The sequence below is a fragment of the Macaca nemestrina genome, chromosome 20 (assembly GCF_043159975.1).
Source record: "Macaca nemestrina isolate mMacNem1 chromosome 20, mMacNem.hap1, whole genome shotgun sequence".
In the NCBI taxonomy this organism is placed as follows: Eukaryota; Metazoa; Chordata; class Mammalia; order Primates; family Cercopithecidae; genus Macaca; species Macaca nemestrina.
Genome location: NC_092144.1, coordinates 57,562,573 through 57,581,375, shown reverse-complemented (window position 1 = coordinate 57,581,375; position 18,803 = coordinate 57,562,573). Strand labels below are relative to the sequence as shown.

General features: G+C 51.1%; 1 protein-coding gene across 3 annotated transcripts in view; it reads right to left on the bottom strand.

Annotated features, from left to right (window-relative positions):
• The window catches only part of LOC105478607 (DExH-box helicase 34), a 38,544-nt gene extending 24,593 nt beyond the window's left edge, over positions 1 to 13,951 (bottom strand). Inside the window, exons 1-5 of one of the 3 annotated variants that reach the window (XM_011736090.3) lie at positions 13,853 to 13,951; positions 8,536 to 9,523; positions 6,284 to 6,595; positions 2,836 to 3,090; positions 561 to 663 (exon numbers count right to left, since the gene is read on the bottom strand). In XM_011736090.3, coding sequence (XP_011734392.2) covers positions 561 to 663; positions 2,836 to 3,090; positions 6,284 to 6,595; positions 8,536 to 9,240 — 1,375 coding nt within the window. In that variant the 5' untranslated portion in view covers positions 9,241 to 9,523; positions 13,853 to 13,951. Of the gene's footprint in view, positions 1 to 560; positions 664 to 2,835; positions 3,091 to 6,283; positions 6,596 to 8,535; positions 9,524 to 10,552; positions 11,079 to 13,311; positions 13,788 to 13,852 lie in introns of those variants that run through there. The other 2 variants (XM_011736092.3, XM_011736091.3) reach the window with 2 other exon arrangements.
• Between the last annotated feature and the right edge of the window lie 4,852 nt (positions 13,952 to 18,803).

Here is an 18,803-nt window from a genome sequence, read left to right as displayed (position 1 = left end):
GAAGGGGGAGGGGATATCTCTTAGAGTGGACAGGATGGGCCTCTCTGATGGGGGGACCTGTATGCAGGCCCTGAAATGAGGTGAGGGCCTCAGCTGTGTGAATACCTGGAGAAAGACAGTTCTCAGCAGAGAGAACAGTAAGTGCAGAGGCCCCAGGGGAGAAGCAGGCTTGGGAGGCGTGAGAAAAATTAAGATGCTGCCACTGGTCCACGGCCCCACATGTCATCTTCCAGCATCCCAATTCCGGAAATCCAAAATCTGAAATGCTCAAAACTCTGAAATGTTTTCAGCGCTAACATGACCCTCCAATAAAATGCTCACTGGAGGATTTCAGAGTTTTTGATTTGACATGCTCAAATAATAAAATAGATACAAATATTCCAAATTCCAAAAAACCCGAAATTCCAAACACTTCTGGTCGCAAGCATTTTGGACATGGGAAAGTCAACTGTACTCCCACTTCAAGCTGGTGCGTCCCTGCCACACGTGTACACCTCCGGACCCCACGCTCCTATCTAAGTCCTTGCGGGTGGCGGGTAGGGGCTTGTGGTGGTCTTTACCAGAATCTACTACAAAGCGGATCCCATCAATGGTGACTGAGGTCTCAGCGATGTTGGTGGAGAGGATGCATTTCCGGACTCCAGGTGGCGCCACATCAAATACCTGGGGGAAAGGGAGGGGGTGGTGTCAAGAACTAACCCAGCCCCGACGAACCTATGTGTCCAATTTCCCGTCCACCCCCATGTCAGCAGCTTCCCTGGAACCCTTTCCTCCTCCAGAGACCTCCCTCTCGGAGACAGCTCACCATCCACCCCATCACCTGGGCCATCCTGGGCTCCCCCCATCCTCAGACGGAGGCAGTCTTGCTCTGTCACCCAGGCTGGAGTGTAGTGGCATGATCTCAGCTCACTGCAACTCCACCTCCTGGGTTCATGCAATTCTCTTGCCTCAGCCTCCGGAGCAGATGGGATTACAGGCATGTGCCACCATGCCTGGCTAATTTTTGTATTTTAAGGAGAGATGGGGTTTCACCACGTTGGCCAGGCTGGTCTTGAACTCCTGACCTCAGGTGATCCACCCGCCTAGGCCTCCCAATGTGCTGGGATTACAGGCATGAACCACCACACCCACCACCAGATCTGAACATCTTGAACTTTTTTTTTTTTGAGACAGGGTCTCACTCTTTGGCCTACACTGGAGTGCAGTGGCATGATCACAGCTCACTGCAGCCTCGACCTCCCGAGCTCATGTGATCCTCCCGCATCAGCCTCCTAAGTAGCTGGGATTATAGGCACATGCCACCATGCCCAGCTAGTTTTCTTTTGTTTTGTAGAGACAAGGTCTCACTATGTTGCCTAGGATGGTCTCTAACTCCTGAGCTCGGGTGATCCTCCTGCCTCAGCTTCCTGTGCTGGCATTATATGCGTGAGCCACCGCACCAGGCCATCTTGAACTTTTCTTGAAATCCTTCCCTCCTCCCACTGCCCGGCCCCTGCCCTGGTCCAGGCCTCTCCTCACCCACTCTAATCCTGCTCTAGCTTCCCCTCAGATCTCTGGCCTGTGGACTCACATGGCAGCCAAAGGGATCTGCTGAAGCACAAACTGGCACTGCCCCTGCTGGGGGCCGAGGTGGGAGGATCGCTTGAGCTCAGGAGTTTGAAACCAGCCTGGGCAACACAGTGAGACCTCTTTGCTACTAAAATTTTTAAAAAAATTAACGAAGGCCAGGCACGGTGGCTCACACCTGTAATCTCAGCACTTTGGGAGGCTGAGGCAGGCAGATCACTTGAGGTCAGGAGTTCAAGACCAGCCTGGCCAACATGGCAAAACCCTGTCTCTACTCAACATACAAAAGATAAGCCGGGGCCGGGCGCGGTGGCTCAAGCCTGTAATCCCAGCACTTTGGGAGGCCGAGACGGGCGGATCATGAGGTCAGGAGATCGAGACCATCCTGGCTAACACAATGAAACCCCGTCTCCACTAAAAATACAAAAAAATTAGCTGGGCGTGGTGGCGGCGCCTGTAGTCCCAGCTACTCGGGAGGCTGAGGCAGGAGAATGGCGGGAACCCGGGAGGCGGAGCTTGCAGTGAGCCGAGATCGCGCCACTGCACTCCAGCCTGGGCGACAGAGCGAGACTCCGCCTCAAAAAAAAAAAAAAAAAAGATAAGCCGGACATGGTGGTGTGCACCTGTAGTCCCAGCTACTTGGGAGGCTGAGGCAGGAGAATCGCTTGAACCCGGGAGGCGGAGGTTGCAATGAGCCACAATCATGGCACTGCACTCCAGCCTGGGTAACAGAGTAAGACTCTGACTAAAAAAAAAAAAAAAAAAAAAAAAATTAACGGAGTATAGTGACACACACCTATAGTTGCTACTTGGGGGACTAAGGAGAGGGGATCACTTGAGCCCAAGAAGTCAAGGCTGCAGTGAGCCCCAATTATGCCACTGCACTCCAGCCTGGACAACAGAGCAAGACCCTGTTTCAAAAAATAATAATAATTGTTTTGGAACACAGACTCACCCACTCAATTTATGGCTGCTTTCATGCTGCAACAGTGGGGCTGAGTAGCTGTGACAGACAGACAGCCCACGGTCCATAGCTCTGACAATATCTACTCTGATCCTTTCTAGAAAGTTTGCCGACCTCTGGTTTAGAGCATGGGCTCCAGGGCCAAACTACCTGGGTTCGCAGCCTGGCTCTGCCACAAGGTGGCTACGACTTTGCACAAGTGCAGCCCCCGAGCCCTGCGTCTGTGGAGTTACACAAGTCTTGTGTGCAGCCACCCCTGACTCATGCAGACCCCTCGCCTGCCCTACTTGGGCTTCCTGTGATACCTTGTCCTGGTCGGCCACAGACAGGGCGCTGTGCAGGGGCAGCACCACCCAGCGCTGGGTGTGGCTGGCATAGGTCTGGACGGCCTCCAGCACGGTGCTGATCTCCGCCATGCCGCTGAGGAAGACGAGGAGGTCACCCCGCTCCTCAGGTGGGTACTTGTGGTCAATGGACTCCAGTACCCTCAGGAAAGGCCGTGGGTCCAGCTTCTCTGACTTGGACGTGGTCGGCTCCGCCTCCTGTGGCTGGTACACAACCTGAGAGGAGACAGCCCCAGGTAGAAGCACACCCTGTCCCTCCAGCTCAGAGCAATGGGCTGGGGAGGCTGCAGGCTGACGGGGGAGACCCAGTTGACGGAGAAGACACAGTGCAACAGGTACAGGCTGGTGGGCAACTCTGTTCCATGTGGTCATTCAGGGATCCAGGCTCCTCCTTTCTCATTAGTCTACCATCTCACTGGGCAGGATTTCTCAAAGTCAGCAAGATTGACATTGCAGTCTGGACAATTCCTTGCTGTGGGGGCTGTCCTGTGCATTGTAGGATATTTAGCAGCATCCCTGGCCCCTGCCCACTAGATGCTAGTAGTCTTCTCCTCTGGTTGTGACTATTAAAAATGTCTCCAGATATTGCCACATCTTCGCTGGGGGGCAAAACCACCCCTAATTGAGAAACAGGTGATAGAGAGCACACTGCAGTTACATAATTTCTGAAGGATGTAATAAAAAGACAAAGTAACAAAGCAACTGCAAGGCTTGTGGGGTGCTGGTAATGTATGACTTTTCTAAACCTGGGTGCTAGCTACGTAGATGTATTTAACTGGGCCGGGCGCGGTGGCTCAAGCCTGTAATCCCAGTACTTTGGGAGGCCGAGACGGGCGGATCACAAGGTCAGGAGATCGAGACCATCCTGGCTAACACAGTGAAACCCCGTCTCTACTAAAAAATGCAAAAAAACTAGCCGGGTGGGTTGGCGGGCGCCTGTAGTCCCAGCTACTCGGGAGGCTGAGGCAGGAGAATGGCGTAAACCCGGGAGGCGGAGCTTGCAGTGAGCTGAGATCCGGCCACTGCACTCCAGCCTGGGCGACAGAGCAAGACTCCGTCTCAAAAAAAAAAAAAAAAAAAAAAAAAAAAGATGTATTTAACTGGGGAAAACTAATTGAGCTATATATTTACAATGCATGCATTCTCTTGTGTTTAGAGTAGCTTCAACAAGAAAAAAATTCTAGGTGATGGAACCAGGATGAAAACCCTAGAAATCAGGTTGGTTGGATGACCAGGAGAGGACCTGAGCCTGAGCCAGGTTGGCTGGCTGATTTCCAGGCATAGTTGGCTCACACCTGTAATCCTAGCTCTTTGGGAGGCCAAGACGGGAGGATTGCTTGATCTCAGGCAGACAACATAGCAACACCTCGTCTCTACTAAAAAAAAAAAACCAAAACCCTAGAAAACATTTCTCAGGAAGCAGCCTCATTCTTTTTTTTTTTTTTTTTTTTTTTTTTTTTTTGAGACAGGGTCTCGCTCTGTCACCCAAGCTGGAGTACAGTGGCATGATCTCGGCTCACTGCAGCCTCCACCTCCCAGGTTCAAGCAATTCTCCCACCTCAGCCTCCTGAGTAGCTGGGATAACAGGGGTGCACCACCACTGAAGCTAATTTTTGCATTTTTAGTAGAGACAAGGTTTTACCATGTTGGCCAGGCTGGTCTCGAACTCCTGACCTCAGGTGATCCACCTGCCTCGGCCTCCCAAAGAGCTGGGATTATAGGCATGAGCCACCATACCCGGCTGGCACTCTCTCTCTCTCTCTTTTCTTTTTTTTTTTTTTTTGAGATGGGTCTTGCTCTCTTCCCAGGGTAGAGTGCAGTGGCATGATCTCAGCTCACTGCAACCTCCGCCTCCAGGCTCAAGCAATTCTCCTGCCTCAGCCTCCCAAGTAGCTAGGATTACAGGCACACGCCACCGTGCCCAGCTAATTTTTGTATTTTTAGTAGAGATAGGATTTCACCATGTTGGCCACGATGGTCTTGAGCTCTTGACCTCATGATCTTTCTGCCTCAGCCTCCCAAAGTGCTGGGATTATAGGCATGAGCCACCATGCCCGGCCCATTCTTTCTTTTTTTAAGGCTGCTTAGAAGGCAAATTGATGGGCATTTGGAACCAGAAATCACAAGAGACAATGAAGTTCTTCCTGTAAGTCTTGACTACACAGACAAGGATAATTCACTAAGACAGTGTTTCTCAATTAGGGGTGGTTTTGCACCCCAGGGAACATGTGGCAATATCTGGAGACATTTTTAATAGTCACAACCAGAGGAGAAGACTACTAGCATCTAGTGGGCAGGGGGCCAGGGATGTTGCTAAATATCCTACAATGCACAGGACAGCCCCCACGACAAGGAATTATCCTTGACTGAAATGTCAATCTTGCTGACTTTGAGAAATCCTGCCCAGTGAGATGGTAGACTAATGGGAAAGGAGGAGCCTGGATCCCTGAATGACCACATGGAACAGGGTTGACCACCAGTCTGGATCAGTCGCACTGTTATCTAAGAGAAATAAACTTCTCTTATTTGAGACTTTACATTTTTGTTTTGTTTTTTTTCTTTTTGTTTTTTGAGACAGAGTCTTGCTGTGTCATCCAAGCTGGAATGCAGTGGTGCGATCTCGGCTCACTGCAAGCTCTGCCCCCTGGGTTCAAGCGATTCTCCTGCCTCAGCCTCCCAAGTAGCTGGGATTACAGGCGCCCGCCACCATGCCTGGCTAATTTTGGTCTTGTATTTTTAGTAGAAACGGGGTTTCACGGTGTTAGCCAGGATGGTCTCGATCTCCTCACCTCATGATCTGCCCGCCTTGGCCTTCCAAAGTGCTGAGATTACAGGCATGAGCCACTGCGCCCAGCCATTTTTGGGTCTTCTTCTAACAGCTTTTACTCTAATAAGCACTTAGCACTCTAACCAGGTCATTATGAATGCTCAGAAAATAGTAGCTTTAAAAAAAGAGAACATCTAGGCCGGGCGCGGTGGCTCAAGCCTGTAATCCCAGCACTTTGGGAGGCCGAGACGGGCGGATCACGAGGTCAGGAGATCGAGACCATCCTGGCTAACACGGTGAAACCCCGTCTCTACTAAGAAATACAAAAAATAGCCGGGCGAGGTGGCAGCGCCTGTAGTCCCAGCTACTCGGGAGGCTGAGGCCGGAGAACGGCGTGAACCCGGGAGGCGGAGCTTGCAGTGAGCTGAGATCCGGCCACTGCACTCCAGCCTGGGCTACAGAGTGAGACTCCGTCTCAAAAAAAAAAAAAAAAAAAAAAAAAAAAAAAAAAAAAAAAAAAAAAGAGAACATCTTTAAATAAAAGAGATGGGAGATACAGCCGCAGAGAGAAGAGGCATGTCCAGGTTTGGACAGAGACCAGGTTAGAGGTCTGGGGATGGAGGAGGAGGGGGAAGTACTCACTGTGATGGGGAACAGCCTCCCGGGCACCTGTACCACGGGGGCATTGCTGAAATAGCTGGAGAAGAGCGAGATGTTGATGGTGGCCGACATGAGGATGACCTTGAGGTCAGGCCGCTTGGGCAACAGGCGCCGGAGGACACCCAGGAGGAAATCATTGTGGAGATGCCGCTCATGGACTTCATCCACAATCAGGACCTCGTACTGGGGCAGGCTGGGCTCCCGCTGGATTTGTCGCAGAAGCAGCCCCACCGTCAGGAACACAATCTTGGTGGCCGCCGAACGCGTGCTCTCAAAGCGGATCTGGTAGCCGACCTGGGGTGGGATGAAGAAAGGTGTGGTGAGGAGAGGACCCTGAGCCTGCGTATCAGCCCCTGGCCCTGCCCAAATTGAAAATCTAAGGAGGCCAGGTGCAGTGGCTCACGCCTGTAATCCCAGCACTTTGGGAGGCCGAGGCGGGCGGATCACCTAAGGTCAGGAGTTCGAGATCAGCCTGACTAACACAGAGAAACTCCATCTCTACTAAAACTACAAACAAAATTAGCTGGGCGTGGTGGCGCATGCCTGTAATCCCAGCTACTTGGGAGGCTGAGGCAGGAGAATCGCTTGAATCCGGGAGGCGGAGGTTGCAGTGAGCAAAGATCGCACCATTGCACTCCAGCCTTGGGCAACAAGAGTGAAACTGCATCTCAAAAAAAAAAAAAAAAAAAGAAAGAAAAAAGAAAATCTAAGCAAATGCCATGCCTAGCCATCAGACTCTGGAGTCCAACAGCTTGGGTTGGAATCCTACCTCTGCCACTTAGTGCCACAGACCTTGGGCAGGCAATGCCATCCCTTATAGTTTTCCCCCAGATGCTGCAAGAATGCCATGTGACAATGCACAGAAAGTATCTAGCACCATACCCCATGTATATATAATGTTTACTATAATACAAATAACCTTTTCTTGAGTCCCTACTATGTGCCAGGACATTATGTGCCACTCTAAGTGCTTTATGTATATCAACCCATTTCATCCTTATGACCACCATGACACAGAAGGACTATTATTGGCCTTCCAAGATGGCAGTTTGCATTGCGGTGATTGCCAGGAATTATCTTCGCAGCTGGGCGCAGTGGCTCATGCCTGTGATCCCAACACTTTGGGAGGCCGCGGTGGGTGGATCACCTGAGGTCAGGAGTTTGAGACCAGCCTAACCAACATGGCGAAACCCCGTCTCTACTAAAATTACAAAAATTAGCTGGGTAGGGTGGTGGGTGCCTGTAATCCCAGCTACTCAGGAGGCTGAGGCAGGAGAACTGCTCAAACCCGGGAGGAGGAGGTTGCAGTGAGCTGAGATCGTTCCACTGCACTCCAGCCTGGGCGACAGAGCGAGACTCTGTCTCAAAAAAAAAGTGACGGCCGGGCGCGGTGGCTCAAGCCTGTAATCCCAGCACTTTGGGAGGCCGAGACGGGCGGATCACGAGGTCAGGAGATCGAGACCATCCTGGCTAACACGGTGAAACCCCGTCTCTACTAAAAAAAAAATACAAAAAACTAGCCGGGCGAGGTGGCGGGCGCCTGTAGTCCCAGCTACTCGGGAGGCTGAGGCAGGAGAATGGCGTGAACCCGGGAGGCGGAGCTTGCAGTGAGCTGAGATCCGGCCACTGCACTCCAGCCTGGGCGACAGAGCGAGACTCCGTCTCAAAAAAAAAAAAAAAAAAAAAAAAAAAAAGTGACGAGCCTTTAGGACGTTTCCCATTGTTTTGCCATTAAAGTGCTACACTGGTAATGCTAGCTCCTTTGTCATATAGACCACGGACAAGCCAATCTGTGGATAAAGTTCTAGAAGAATCATTACTGGGTCCAAGCGTAAGTGCTTCATTTTTTTTTTTGAGATGGAGTCTCGCTCTGTGGCCCAGGCTGGAGTGCAATGGTGTGATCTCGGCTCACTGCAAGCTCCGCCTCCCGGGTTTACGCCATTCTCCTGCCTCAGCCTCCTGAGTAGCTGGGACTACAGGCACCCGCCACCACGCCTGGCTAACTTTTTTTGTATTTTTTAGTAGAGACGGGGTTTCACCATGTTAGCCAGGACGGTCTTGATCTCCTGACCTCATGATCCGCCTGCCTCGGCCTCCCAAAGTGCTGGGATTACAGGCGTGAGCCAACATGCCCGGCCAAGTGCTTCATTTTTATTGATACTGCCATATGGACAAGCAACCTATTCCCCCAAGGTCGCCCTGGAAAAATCGGAAATCTGGTGCGTCCCACTCACCTGTGAGCCATACTGACTAAGGCTCTCAAAGCCTACACGCTTGGCCAGTGAGATGCAGGCGATCCGCCGGGGCTGGGTACACGCCACGTGACTGAAGCCAGCAGTCAGCAGGTACTGGGGCACCTGAGTGGACTTGCCACAGCCAGTGTCACCGGCCACTACCACCACCTGGTGCTCCTTCAGTGTCTGCAGGATGCGGTTCCCGTACTGGGCGATGGGGAGGGCTGCCCGCTCACGCTGCAGCTTGGCCAGACGCCCAAACGCCTGCTTCTGGCCAAAGTCCAGATAGTGCAACAGGGCCCGGCGGAACTCAGACACTCTCTCCGCAGGCAAGTGCCTGCCCAGCCCCTGAGAGCCCCGTGTGTCAGGGCCAAGAACAGAGAGGTTGATGCGGTAACGTGGGTCATAAGCGCGAGGCAGGTCGGCCAGCGCTGGGATGCTGTGCTTGGGCTGTCCAGCGTCTTTCTCCTCCTTCCTGGAGGTCTTGAGATTCTGGAATCTCTGCAGGCGCTCAAAGAAGGTCCAAAACTTCTGACATTCCTCAGAACCCTGACGGATGTAATCCTCCTCACGGAAGAAGGCATCTTCCAAGAGGCGACGTGTCTCTGGACAATTCCAGTCCCATTTCTCCAAGGCTTCTTCCTCGCTGGGAGCCCAGTGGTGGTCTCGGCGATCCCTGCCCTCTCTTGTTCTAGGAGGAGGCATGTTACTAATCCACAATGGGAGTCTCAGTTCTGATCACCCAAAACAAATATTCTCATCCATTCCCAACCTGCAACAATTTAAGAGGCCAGTGCCTTAAATTGCAACAGAGAACTACTTTATCTTCAAAGAGCTAATTTTTCCTCCTAGTCACGGCACAGGACCACCACAGATGATAAAGTGGTCAGGGGACTGCTTGAGCTGATGACACAAAGGGTACCTCATGATACCTGCAGTGATCTCTGGGATGGACACAAGTTCATTCTGGGTTTTCAGGCCCTGGATTCTTAGGAGAGAGAACAGAAGACATTCATTCACTTTTGGGAACAGTGCCTTCTTTTTTTTTTTTTTTTTTTTGAGGCAGGGTCTCACTGTTTCCCAGGCTGGAGTGCAGTGCCGCAATCATGGCTCACCGCAGCCTCGACCTCCTGGACTCAAGCGATCCTCCTGCCTCAGCCTCCCAGCTAATTTTTTACTGTTTGTAGAGATGAGGTCTCACCATGTTGCCCAGGTTGCTATCAAACTTCTGGGCTCAAGCAATTCCCCCACCTCAGCCTCCCAAAGTGTTGGGATTACTGCTGTGAGCCACCACGCCCAGCCCATTTTTAGAAACATTTCCTTTTTTTTTTTTTTTTTTTTTTTTTGAGACAGAGTCTCGCTCTGTCGCCCAGGCTGGAGTGCAGTGGCCGGATCTCAGCTCACTGCAAGCTCCGCCTCCCGGGTTTACGCCATTCTCCTGCCTCAGCCTCCCGAGTAGCTGGGACTACAGGCGCCCGCCGCCTCGCCCGGCTAGTTTTTTTTTTGTATTTTTTAGTAGAGACGGGGTTTCACCGTGTTCGCCAGGATGGTAGAAACATTTCTAACAGCCTATTTCTCAAGCACTGAACCAGGAAAAGGAGGTAATGAATACGACCACCAGAGTCCTCACAGATGGCCATGATCACATCATCTCTCATGTGACACACACGTCATCAGACTGTGACAATCCAGTGATGGGCACCGTGATAACAGAACCCTAGGGAGCTGTGGGACACCAAAGGAGCTTCCTCCACCTTCCCATGCTTGGGAATCGTGGAAGGATCCTGGGAGGAGGGAATGTTTGACCTGACACCTAAAGGAGAGATGTAGGTCACACGGCCAACCAACAGCAGAATCTTGTCTCAAAAGGCAGTAACAGGAGAGAGGTGTGATGTAATGAAAAGAATAAGGCAAGGGTTCTTCACCCGGGGTCCAGTGAGATTCAGAACATTGAGATAAAAGGCAAAATTTTGCAAGTGTTATATATTATTTTTGCCTGCCTGGCACAACCCCTTACTTCTTTTCTGAGGATAGTATCCATCTTCCTTTGGAGAACAGCCCTTCCTCGATTCTACATGGTTCAAGGGCCTTTAAGTCAAAGAACCACTATTGGGTAGGCAAGTGACAAAGACCTGGCCAATCATGGTAGTCTACTCCCCCTCTAACCAATGATTGGTCTGAGAAGTGGACACATGATGGAAGAAGGGCCAATCAGGGCCCTTTTGTGGAATTTACACTCGGTTGCTAGGACAGAAAAGCTCTCATTTTATCCATTATAATCAGGCAAGTTTGATATAAGCCTGGAGCTGTTTGTAGTAGCTCTGAAACATGACAGAGTCTTTCCTAAAAATCTATCCTAGAGAAATAACTAGATACAGGCACAAGGATATCACGGTGCATCACAGGGAGAGGATGAAAGAGGAAGAGGGAGAGGAAGAGAAGCTTGGCAACATCATTTAGGTCTTGAAGCTTAGTTTCCTTCAACCCCCCACTTCTCAGCTACACAAGAAAATGCCTTTTTGCTTACAGTTAGAGTCTTTTGTTTTTGTTTTGAGATGGAGTCTTGCTCTGCCACCTAGGCTGGAGTGCAGTGGTGTGATCTTGGCTCACTGCAACCTCCACCTCCCGGGTTCAAGCAGTTCTTGTGCCTCAGCCTCCCAAGTAGCTGGGATTACAGGCGTGTGCCACCATGCCCAGCTAATTTTTTGTATTTAGTAGAGACAGGGTTTCACCATCTTGGCCAGGCTGGTCTCAAACTCCTGACCTCAAGTGATTCACCCACCTCAGCCTCCCAAAGTGCTGGGATTACAGGCGTGAGCCACTGTGCCCAGCTCCCTGGGCAAATTAACCTGAACTAACTTCAGGCAGTTTTCATCATGTATAAAACAGAGATAATATCCTCTCAAAACTTTACAACATTTAACCATCAATCTTGGTAGAGAGAAGCTGAGTAGTTAAATAGTAACTAGAAACAGAAAACAGAAAACTAACAAGCAGAAAACAGCAAGAGGAAGTGGGGCAAAATCTGGAAACAAAATTAGACTCAAAAGGCCACAGTTCCCTATCATAATGGTGCTAACAATGCTTCCACCTCTTCTTGTGTTTTCCTGTTCTACGAGGGAAGCAAGTTGAGGGCTTGGAGTGTTACTGTGACTCCGGGTCAGTGATTCTTCGAAAATGAGAGCGTTCCGGCCGGACACGGTGGCTCACAACTGTAATCCCAGCACTTTGGGAGGCAGAGGCGGGCGGATCATGAGGTCAGGAGATCGGGACCATCCTGGCTAACATGGTGAAACCCCGTCTCTACTAAAAATACAAAAAAATTAGCCGGGCGTGGTGGCGGGCACCTGTAGTCCCAGCTACTCAGGAGGCTGAGGCAGGAGAATGGCATGAACCCGGGAGGCGGAGCTTGCAGTGAGCCGAGATCACGCCACTGCATTCCAGCCTGGGCGACAGAGCGAGACTCCGACTCAAAAAACAAAAAAATGAAAAGAATATGAGAGTGTTCCTCTGAGGCTACAAACTGCCTATGCATGCTGAGCCCCACTGACAGCATCCCGTGCCTCTCAAGGTGTCTATCTTTTTCAGCTTCTAGGTTGTCTGCATCTTCTAGTTTCTGTGTAACTGTGTCTCTGACCATCTTTTGGTCTCTTGGCCTATTTGCCCTGGGCTCATGGCCTTTAGTGGGTTTGTTTCCCCCTCTGTCCCCTCCATCTCTCTCCATTCCATCTTCAGGCCTCTGTCTCTTTTTCAGTCTGTCTTGTTCATCACCCTCATCTCTCTTCCCTGTCCTGTTCTGGTCTCATCTCTCTTCATTTATCTGAGTCATTTCGTAGTCTGATTTTCTCTGTAATCCAGCTCTTCCTTTCTCCATCTCTCTTCAGTTCTCCATTTGACTTTCTCCATCTTTCTCATTTAAAAAAAAGCTTTTTCAGGCCGGGCACGGTGGCTCACGCCTGTAATCCCAGCACTTTGGGAGGCCGAGGCAGGCAGATCACCTGAGGTCGGGAGTGCGAGATCAGCCTGACCAACACGGAAAAACCCCATCTCTACTAAAAATACAAGATTAGCCGGGCGTGGTGGCACATGCCTGCAATCCCAGCTATTTGGGAGGCTGAGGCAGGAGACTTGCTTGAACCTAGGAGGCGGGGGTTGCGGTGAGCTAAGATCACGCCATTGCACTCCAGCCTGGGCAACAAGAGTGAAACTCCAAACTCCATCTCAAAAAACTTAAAATGTTTCATTTTTGTTTTTTCGAAACAGGGTTTCACTCTTTCACCCAGGCTGGAGTGCAGTGGCGCAGTCACAGCGTACTGCAGCCTTGACCTCCCAAGCTCGAGCGATCCTCTCACCACGGCCTCCCAAAGTGCTGGGGTGACAGGCGTGAGTCACCACGCCCTCTTTCTCATGTTGTTTTAATCTTTTTTTCCTCCCTTGTGTCCTTCCAGTGTTCACTCTCCATCACCTTCTCTATTTCCCCATTTAATACTTTATCTACTAATATCAGAAGCTTTAATAATAGCTCATGCTTGCTTACTGCTTACTCACGTTAACACACAGACCTATTCCTATCTGTATGATTTATTCCTACCCCACACCTATGTACATACACACACACACACTTTTCTCACGACTGTAAGGCACTATGATCACCCCCTATTTTACTGAGCAATAGAGAGGCTAAGTGAGTAGCCAAGTGTCAGATGAGGAACTCAAATCTAGGGGTTCGGGCTCCACTCCCTCACTTTTCCATTTCTCAGCATCATTCTCCATTACCTCCAGTTTTTGTGGGGTTCTCCCTACTTCACTGTCTCCACCCTTCCATATCTCTCGGTGTCCCACATGATTCAGTGTATCGTTTCTCCATCTAATTCCCTTTTTTCTGTTTCTAGCGTCCACGATCAGTTTCCGACTTTCCCCTCCACTCCCCAAGTTTAAGGGCGACCACGCCTCTCGGCCTCGTGGTCTGAGCCTCTGGCTGGAACCTATTGCAACTCTCGCCCACGCTCTCTAGTTTTCAGCTTCCCTCCTCTCCCAACACCCTCGTCTTTCAGTCCCGCAGTTTCTCGAGGCTTCTTTTCGTGCCTCCGTTTCTTTCCGTCTCTGGCCTGTCACCCAGGTTCTCCCAGAGACGCTCAGGTGCCATCTCCGTCCGCGTCTGCCGGCCCTTCGGCTGCCCGCTACATTTCTCCTCATCTCGAGATTTCCCTTGCCCCTGGGCTCGCACCCCAAATTACCCCCGACCGGCCCAACTCCGGCAGCCATCGCTGCCACCACTGCCACCACCCGGTGTACCCGCCCCGCCCTCCTCACTTACTACAAGCCGCGAACGCCTTAACTTCCGGTTCCAAGAGCCCCAGTCTTGCGCCTGCGCACACCGCCATCTCGGTCTGACCCCGCCCCGCCACCACAGAGGAGCCAGTCGGAAGCTCTGGGCTGCCCAAGACCCATCCTGCGCCTGTGCACAGCACGCTTCCGCCCCGCCTCGCTTGGGGCGGAGCCGCTAGAGATTGCGCCCTCTAGAGGCCAGAAGAGGCGTTGCGGTACAGACTTGCAGGCACGTCCTCCCCGACCCCTCCCTCTCCTCCCCAGGCATAGCCACGTGCACCCAAGCCCCGGGCCCAGGCACTTTTTTTTTTTTTTTTTTTTTTTTTTGAGACGGAGTCTTGCTCTGTCGCCCAGGCTGGGGTACAGTGGCCGGATCTCAGCTCACTCCAAGCTCCACCTCCCGGGTTTACGCCATTCTCCTGCCTCAGCCTCCTGAGTAGCTGGGACTACAGGCGCCCGCCACCTCGCCCGGCTAGTTTTTTGTATTTTTTAGTAGAGATGGGGTTTCACCGTGTTAGCCAGGATGGTCTTGATCTCCTGACCTCGTGATCCACCCGTCTCGGCCTCCCAAAGTGCTGGGATTACAGGCTTGAGCCACCGCGCCCGGCCGGCACTTTTTTTTTTGAGACGGTGTCTCGCTGTGTCTTCCGGCGTCATCTCAGCTCACTGCAACCTCCGCCTCCCAAGTTCAAACCATTCTCCTGCCTCAGCCTCCCGAGTAGCTGGGATTACAGGTGCACACCACTACACCCGGCTGATTTTTGTATTTTTAATAGAGACAAGGTTTCACCATTTGGGCCAGGCTGGTCTCCAACTCCTGACCTCAAGTGATCCTCCCGCCTTGGCCTCCCAGAGCACTGGGATTACAAATGTGAGGCATCACACTCAGCCTTACCTCTTTTCTTTCTACAACCCCATTTTCTGTTACCTTTCCCTGCAATAAACTCAATCACATACATGCAGGAAGGCCCCCACATATAGAAACTATCTCATTAGCCAGGAATGCACCCTCTCTTTTATTAAGTGAAAGAAGAAACTGGGCTGGGCACGGTGGCTCACGCCTGTAATCCCAACACTTTGAGAGGCCGGGGCGAGTGGATCACCTGAGGTCAGGAGTTCCAGACCAGCCTGGGCAACATGGCCAACCCCTGTCTCTACAAAAAAATACAGGCTGGGCACGGTGGCTCAAGCCTGTAATCCCAGCACTTTGGGAGGCCGAGACGGGAGGATCACAAGGTCAGGAGATCGAGACCATCCTGGCTAACACAGTGAAACTCCGTCTCTACTAAAAAATACAAAAAAAACTAGCCGGGCGAGGTGGCGGGCGCCTGTAGTCCCAGCTATGCGGGAGGCTGAGGCAGGAGAATGGCGTAACCCGGGAAGCGGAGCTTGCAGTGAGCCGAGATCGTGCCACTGCACTCCAGCCTGGGCGACAGAGCGAGACTCCGTCTCAAAAAAAAAAAAAAAAAAATACAACAATTAGTCTGATATGGCAGTGTGTGTCTGTAGTCCGAGCTACTCAAGAGGCTGTGGTGGGAGGATCGATTGAACCCAGGAGGTTGAGAGACTGAGGTTGCAGTGAGCCATGATGGTACCACTGCACTCCAACCTGGGTGACAGAGCCAGACTGTCTCAAAAAAAAGAAAAAAATTTTATGTCTTTTTTTTTTTTTTTTTTTTTTTGAGACAGAGTCTTGCTCTGTCGCCCAGGCTGGGGTGCAGTGGCCGGATCTCAGCTCACTGCAAGCTCCGCCTCCCGGGTTTAGACCATTCTCCTGCCTCAGCCTCCCGAGTAGCTGGGACTACAGGCGCCCGCCACCTCGCCCGGCTAGTTTTTTGTATTTTTTAGTAGAGACGGGGTTTCACCGTGTTAGCCAGGATGGTCTCGATCTCCTGACCTCGTGATCCGCCTGTCTCGGCCTCCCAAAGTGCTGGGATTACAGGCTTGAGCCACTGCGCCCGGCCTTTATGTCTTAAAAAAAAGAAGAACTCTAAAGTTTTTGGCCTGAGCATTTGGAAATACAAAGTCACTGTCTACTACCATCAGGAAGACATGGGAGAGAGGCTAGAGAGAAAATCCAAAGTTCTGTTTTCAGCATATTGTTTGAGTTACGCATTGGACATCAACTGGGGATGTCAAGTGGAAAGTTGGATATAATTATCAAGCCTTTGGAAAACAACTTAGAGATAGAGAAGCCAATTCATACATTATTATCAAAAGAAGAAGAATAAATGGACTAAGCATTCTGCTTACAATTTCCAAACAAGGTCGAGTGTGGTGGCCCACGCCTGTAATCCCAGCACTTTGGAAGGCTGAGGCAGGTGGATCACCTGAGGTCAGGAGTTTGAGACCAGCCTGGTCAACATGATGAAACCCCGTCTCTACTAAAAATATAAAAAATTAGCCAGGCATGATGGCGGACACCTGTAATCCCAGCTTCTCGGGAGGCTGAGGCAGGAGAATCGCTTGAACCCAGGAGGCGGAGGTTGCAGTGAGCCAAGATCACATCATTACACTCCAGCCTGGGCGACAAGGAGAAACTCCGTCTCAAATAAATAAATAAATAAATAATCCAAACAATAACTATAATTTTCAAAAAAGGAAAATTGGAAGAAATGAACAACATATGTGAAATCAAGAAGAAAGCCACAGTCTATCAATAATAGGGTTGAATAGCAAGCTTGAGTCTAGTTCTTAGAGAAATTACTAATAACTTGGTTCTTTGAAAACTTAAGGAAACCAATATTTCTATGGTAAAAAAAAAAAAAAAAACAGCAGAAATAAACAAACCTTAGAACAAAAAAAGGGAAGTTATAACAAAAGAGATGGCTTTTAATAGTCAAAGGGATTTTATGTAACATTGCACAGACATACATTTGAAAACTCCCATGAAATGTATTCTAGTTCAAAAAAGAAAGGCTAATGATCTACAAAATGAAAACATCTCAAAAACTACAAAAGATGTTTTGTAAAAGTTATCAAAGAACGCTCCTAAGTGGCACCTGGTCCCAATAGATTAATGGGAAGATTTTGCAAACTTTAAGCCCCAAAGTGGAGTTTTAGCTCACGAGGATTCTTGGCTTTGCCCAGAAAAGAATTCAAAGGCGAGCACGGGCAAGGTAGAGGAAAACAGTTTGCTTGCCTTCCTTCCTTCCTTCCTTCCTTCCCTTCCTCCCTCCCTCCATCCCTCCGTCCCTCCCTCCCTCCCTCCCTTCCTTCCTTCCTTCCTTCTCTCTCTCTTTCTCTCTTTCTTTCTTTGACGGCGTCTCGCTCTGTCGCCCAGGCTGGAGTGCAGTGGTGTGATCTCGGCTGGCTCACTGCAAGCTCCGCCTCCTGGGTTCACACCATTCTCCTGCCTCAACCTCCCAAGTAGCTGGGACTACAGGCACCCGCCACCACTCCTGGTTAATTGTTTGTAGTTTTAGTAGAAATGGGGTTTCATCTTGTTGGCCAGGCTGGTCTCGAACTCCTGACCTCAGGTGATCTGCCCGCCTTGGCCTCCCAAAGTGCAGGGATTACAGGCGAGAGCCACCGTGCCCACCCTAATTTTTGTATTTTTAAAAGAGCCAGGGTTTCACCATGTTGGTCAGGTTGGTCTTGAACTCCTGACCTCAGGTGATCCACCCATTTCGGCCTCCCAAAGTCCCACTGTAAGTTCGGACCTAGGAGGAGAGCGATCTCGACACAACGATGCCGTGGACACAGACACAGTTGATAGAGACCAGCTCTTCACACAATCCCAACTCAAGTGCAGTCTTGTGGTCACAGACAGGAACCTACACAGAGACGCACAACCTATACCAAGGCACACACACCACTCAGCGACACACACACCACGTTCAGCAACGGGACACACGGGCGGTGGCTCCAGCCACACCGACATCCCTCCACCACTGCCCTCGACCGCCACATTCCAAGTCCACAGGCCCAGAAGAAACACAGGGGTCAGACACACAACGACTGCAGCCCCCGCGCCCCGCCTGCCTATCCCCTGAGTCCTCACCCCCATGACCCAGGATGCCCCTGCACCAGGGGCCCCTCCTGCTCTGCGATGCCCACCTACCATACACGCAGGTCCCGCGGCCGCTTCCTCCTCCCAGGAAGTGGGGGAGATATTTTTAGTTACAATTAACCTCCCACCCAAGTTCCCTTCTCCCCAGGCACATCCAATTGGTTTAATTAGACAGGATTCAGTTAATGAGAGGCATTTCCAGGTTCTGGGAAAAGGGGGAGGAGGGGAAGAGAAGAGCTATCCCCTCCCCCACTTCCCAGTGTCCCGGCCGCTGGGACCTCTCCCCTGCATCAGGCAGGAGATACACTAAACAACTGCCTCCCCTCTCAGCGGACCTCAAAGCTTTGGCCTGGCCCTGCCCCTCCCTCATATTCCTTCCCCCACCTGCCTTTAAGGGAGGGTGATTGTTTGAAGTCCTTCCTCCTGTGTACCCATCACCCATCCCACCTGAGTCCCGGGGAGTTTGGGGAGAGATAAAACTCTCATCATAGTCACAAAAACAGTATCAGGCCAGGTGCAGTGGCTCATGCCTGTAATCCCAGCGTCTTGGGAGGCTGAAGCAGGTGGACAGCTTGAACCCAGGAGTTCAAGACCAGCCTGGGAGACACAGTGAACAGCCATCTCTACCAACAAATATAAATAATTAGCCAGGCATGGTGGTTTGTGGCCGTAGTCTCGGCTGCTGGGGAGGCTGAGGAAGGAGGATTGCAGGAGTGCTGGAGTTTGAGGCTGCAGTGAGCCGTGGTTACAGAGTGAGACCCTATCTCAAAGACAAACAAGAGCAATTAAAAAATTAAAAATCAGGCCAGGCACAGTGGCTCACATCTGTAATCCCAGCACTTTGGGAGGCCGAGGCAGGCGGCTCACTTGAGGTCAGGAGTTCAAGACTAGCCTGGCCAACTTGGTGAAACCCCGTCTCTACAAAAGT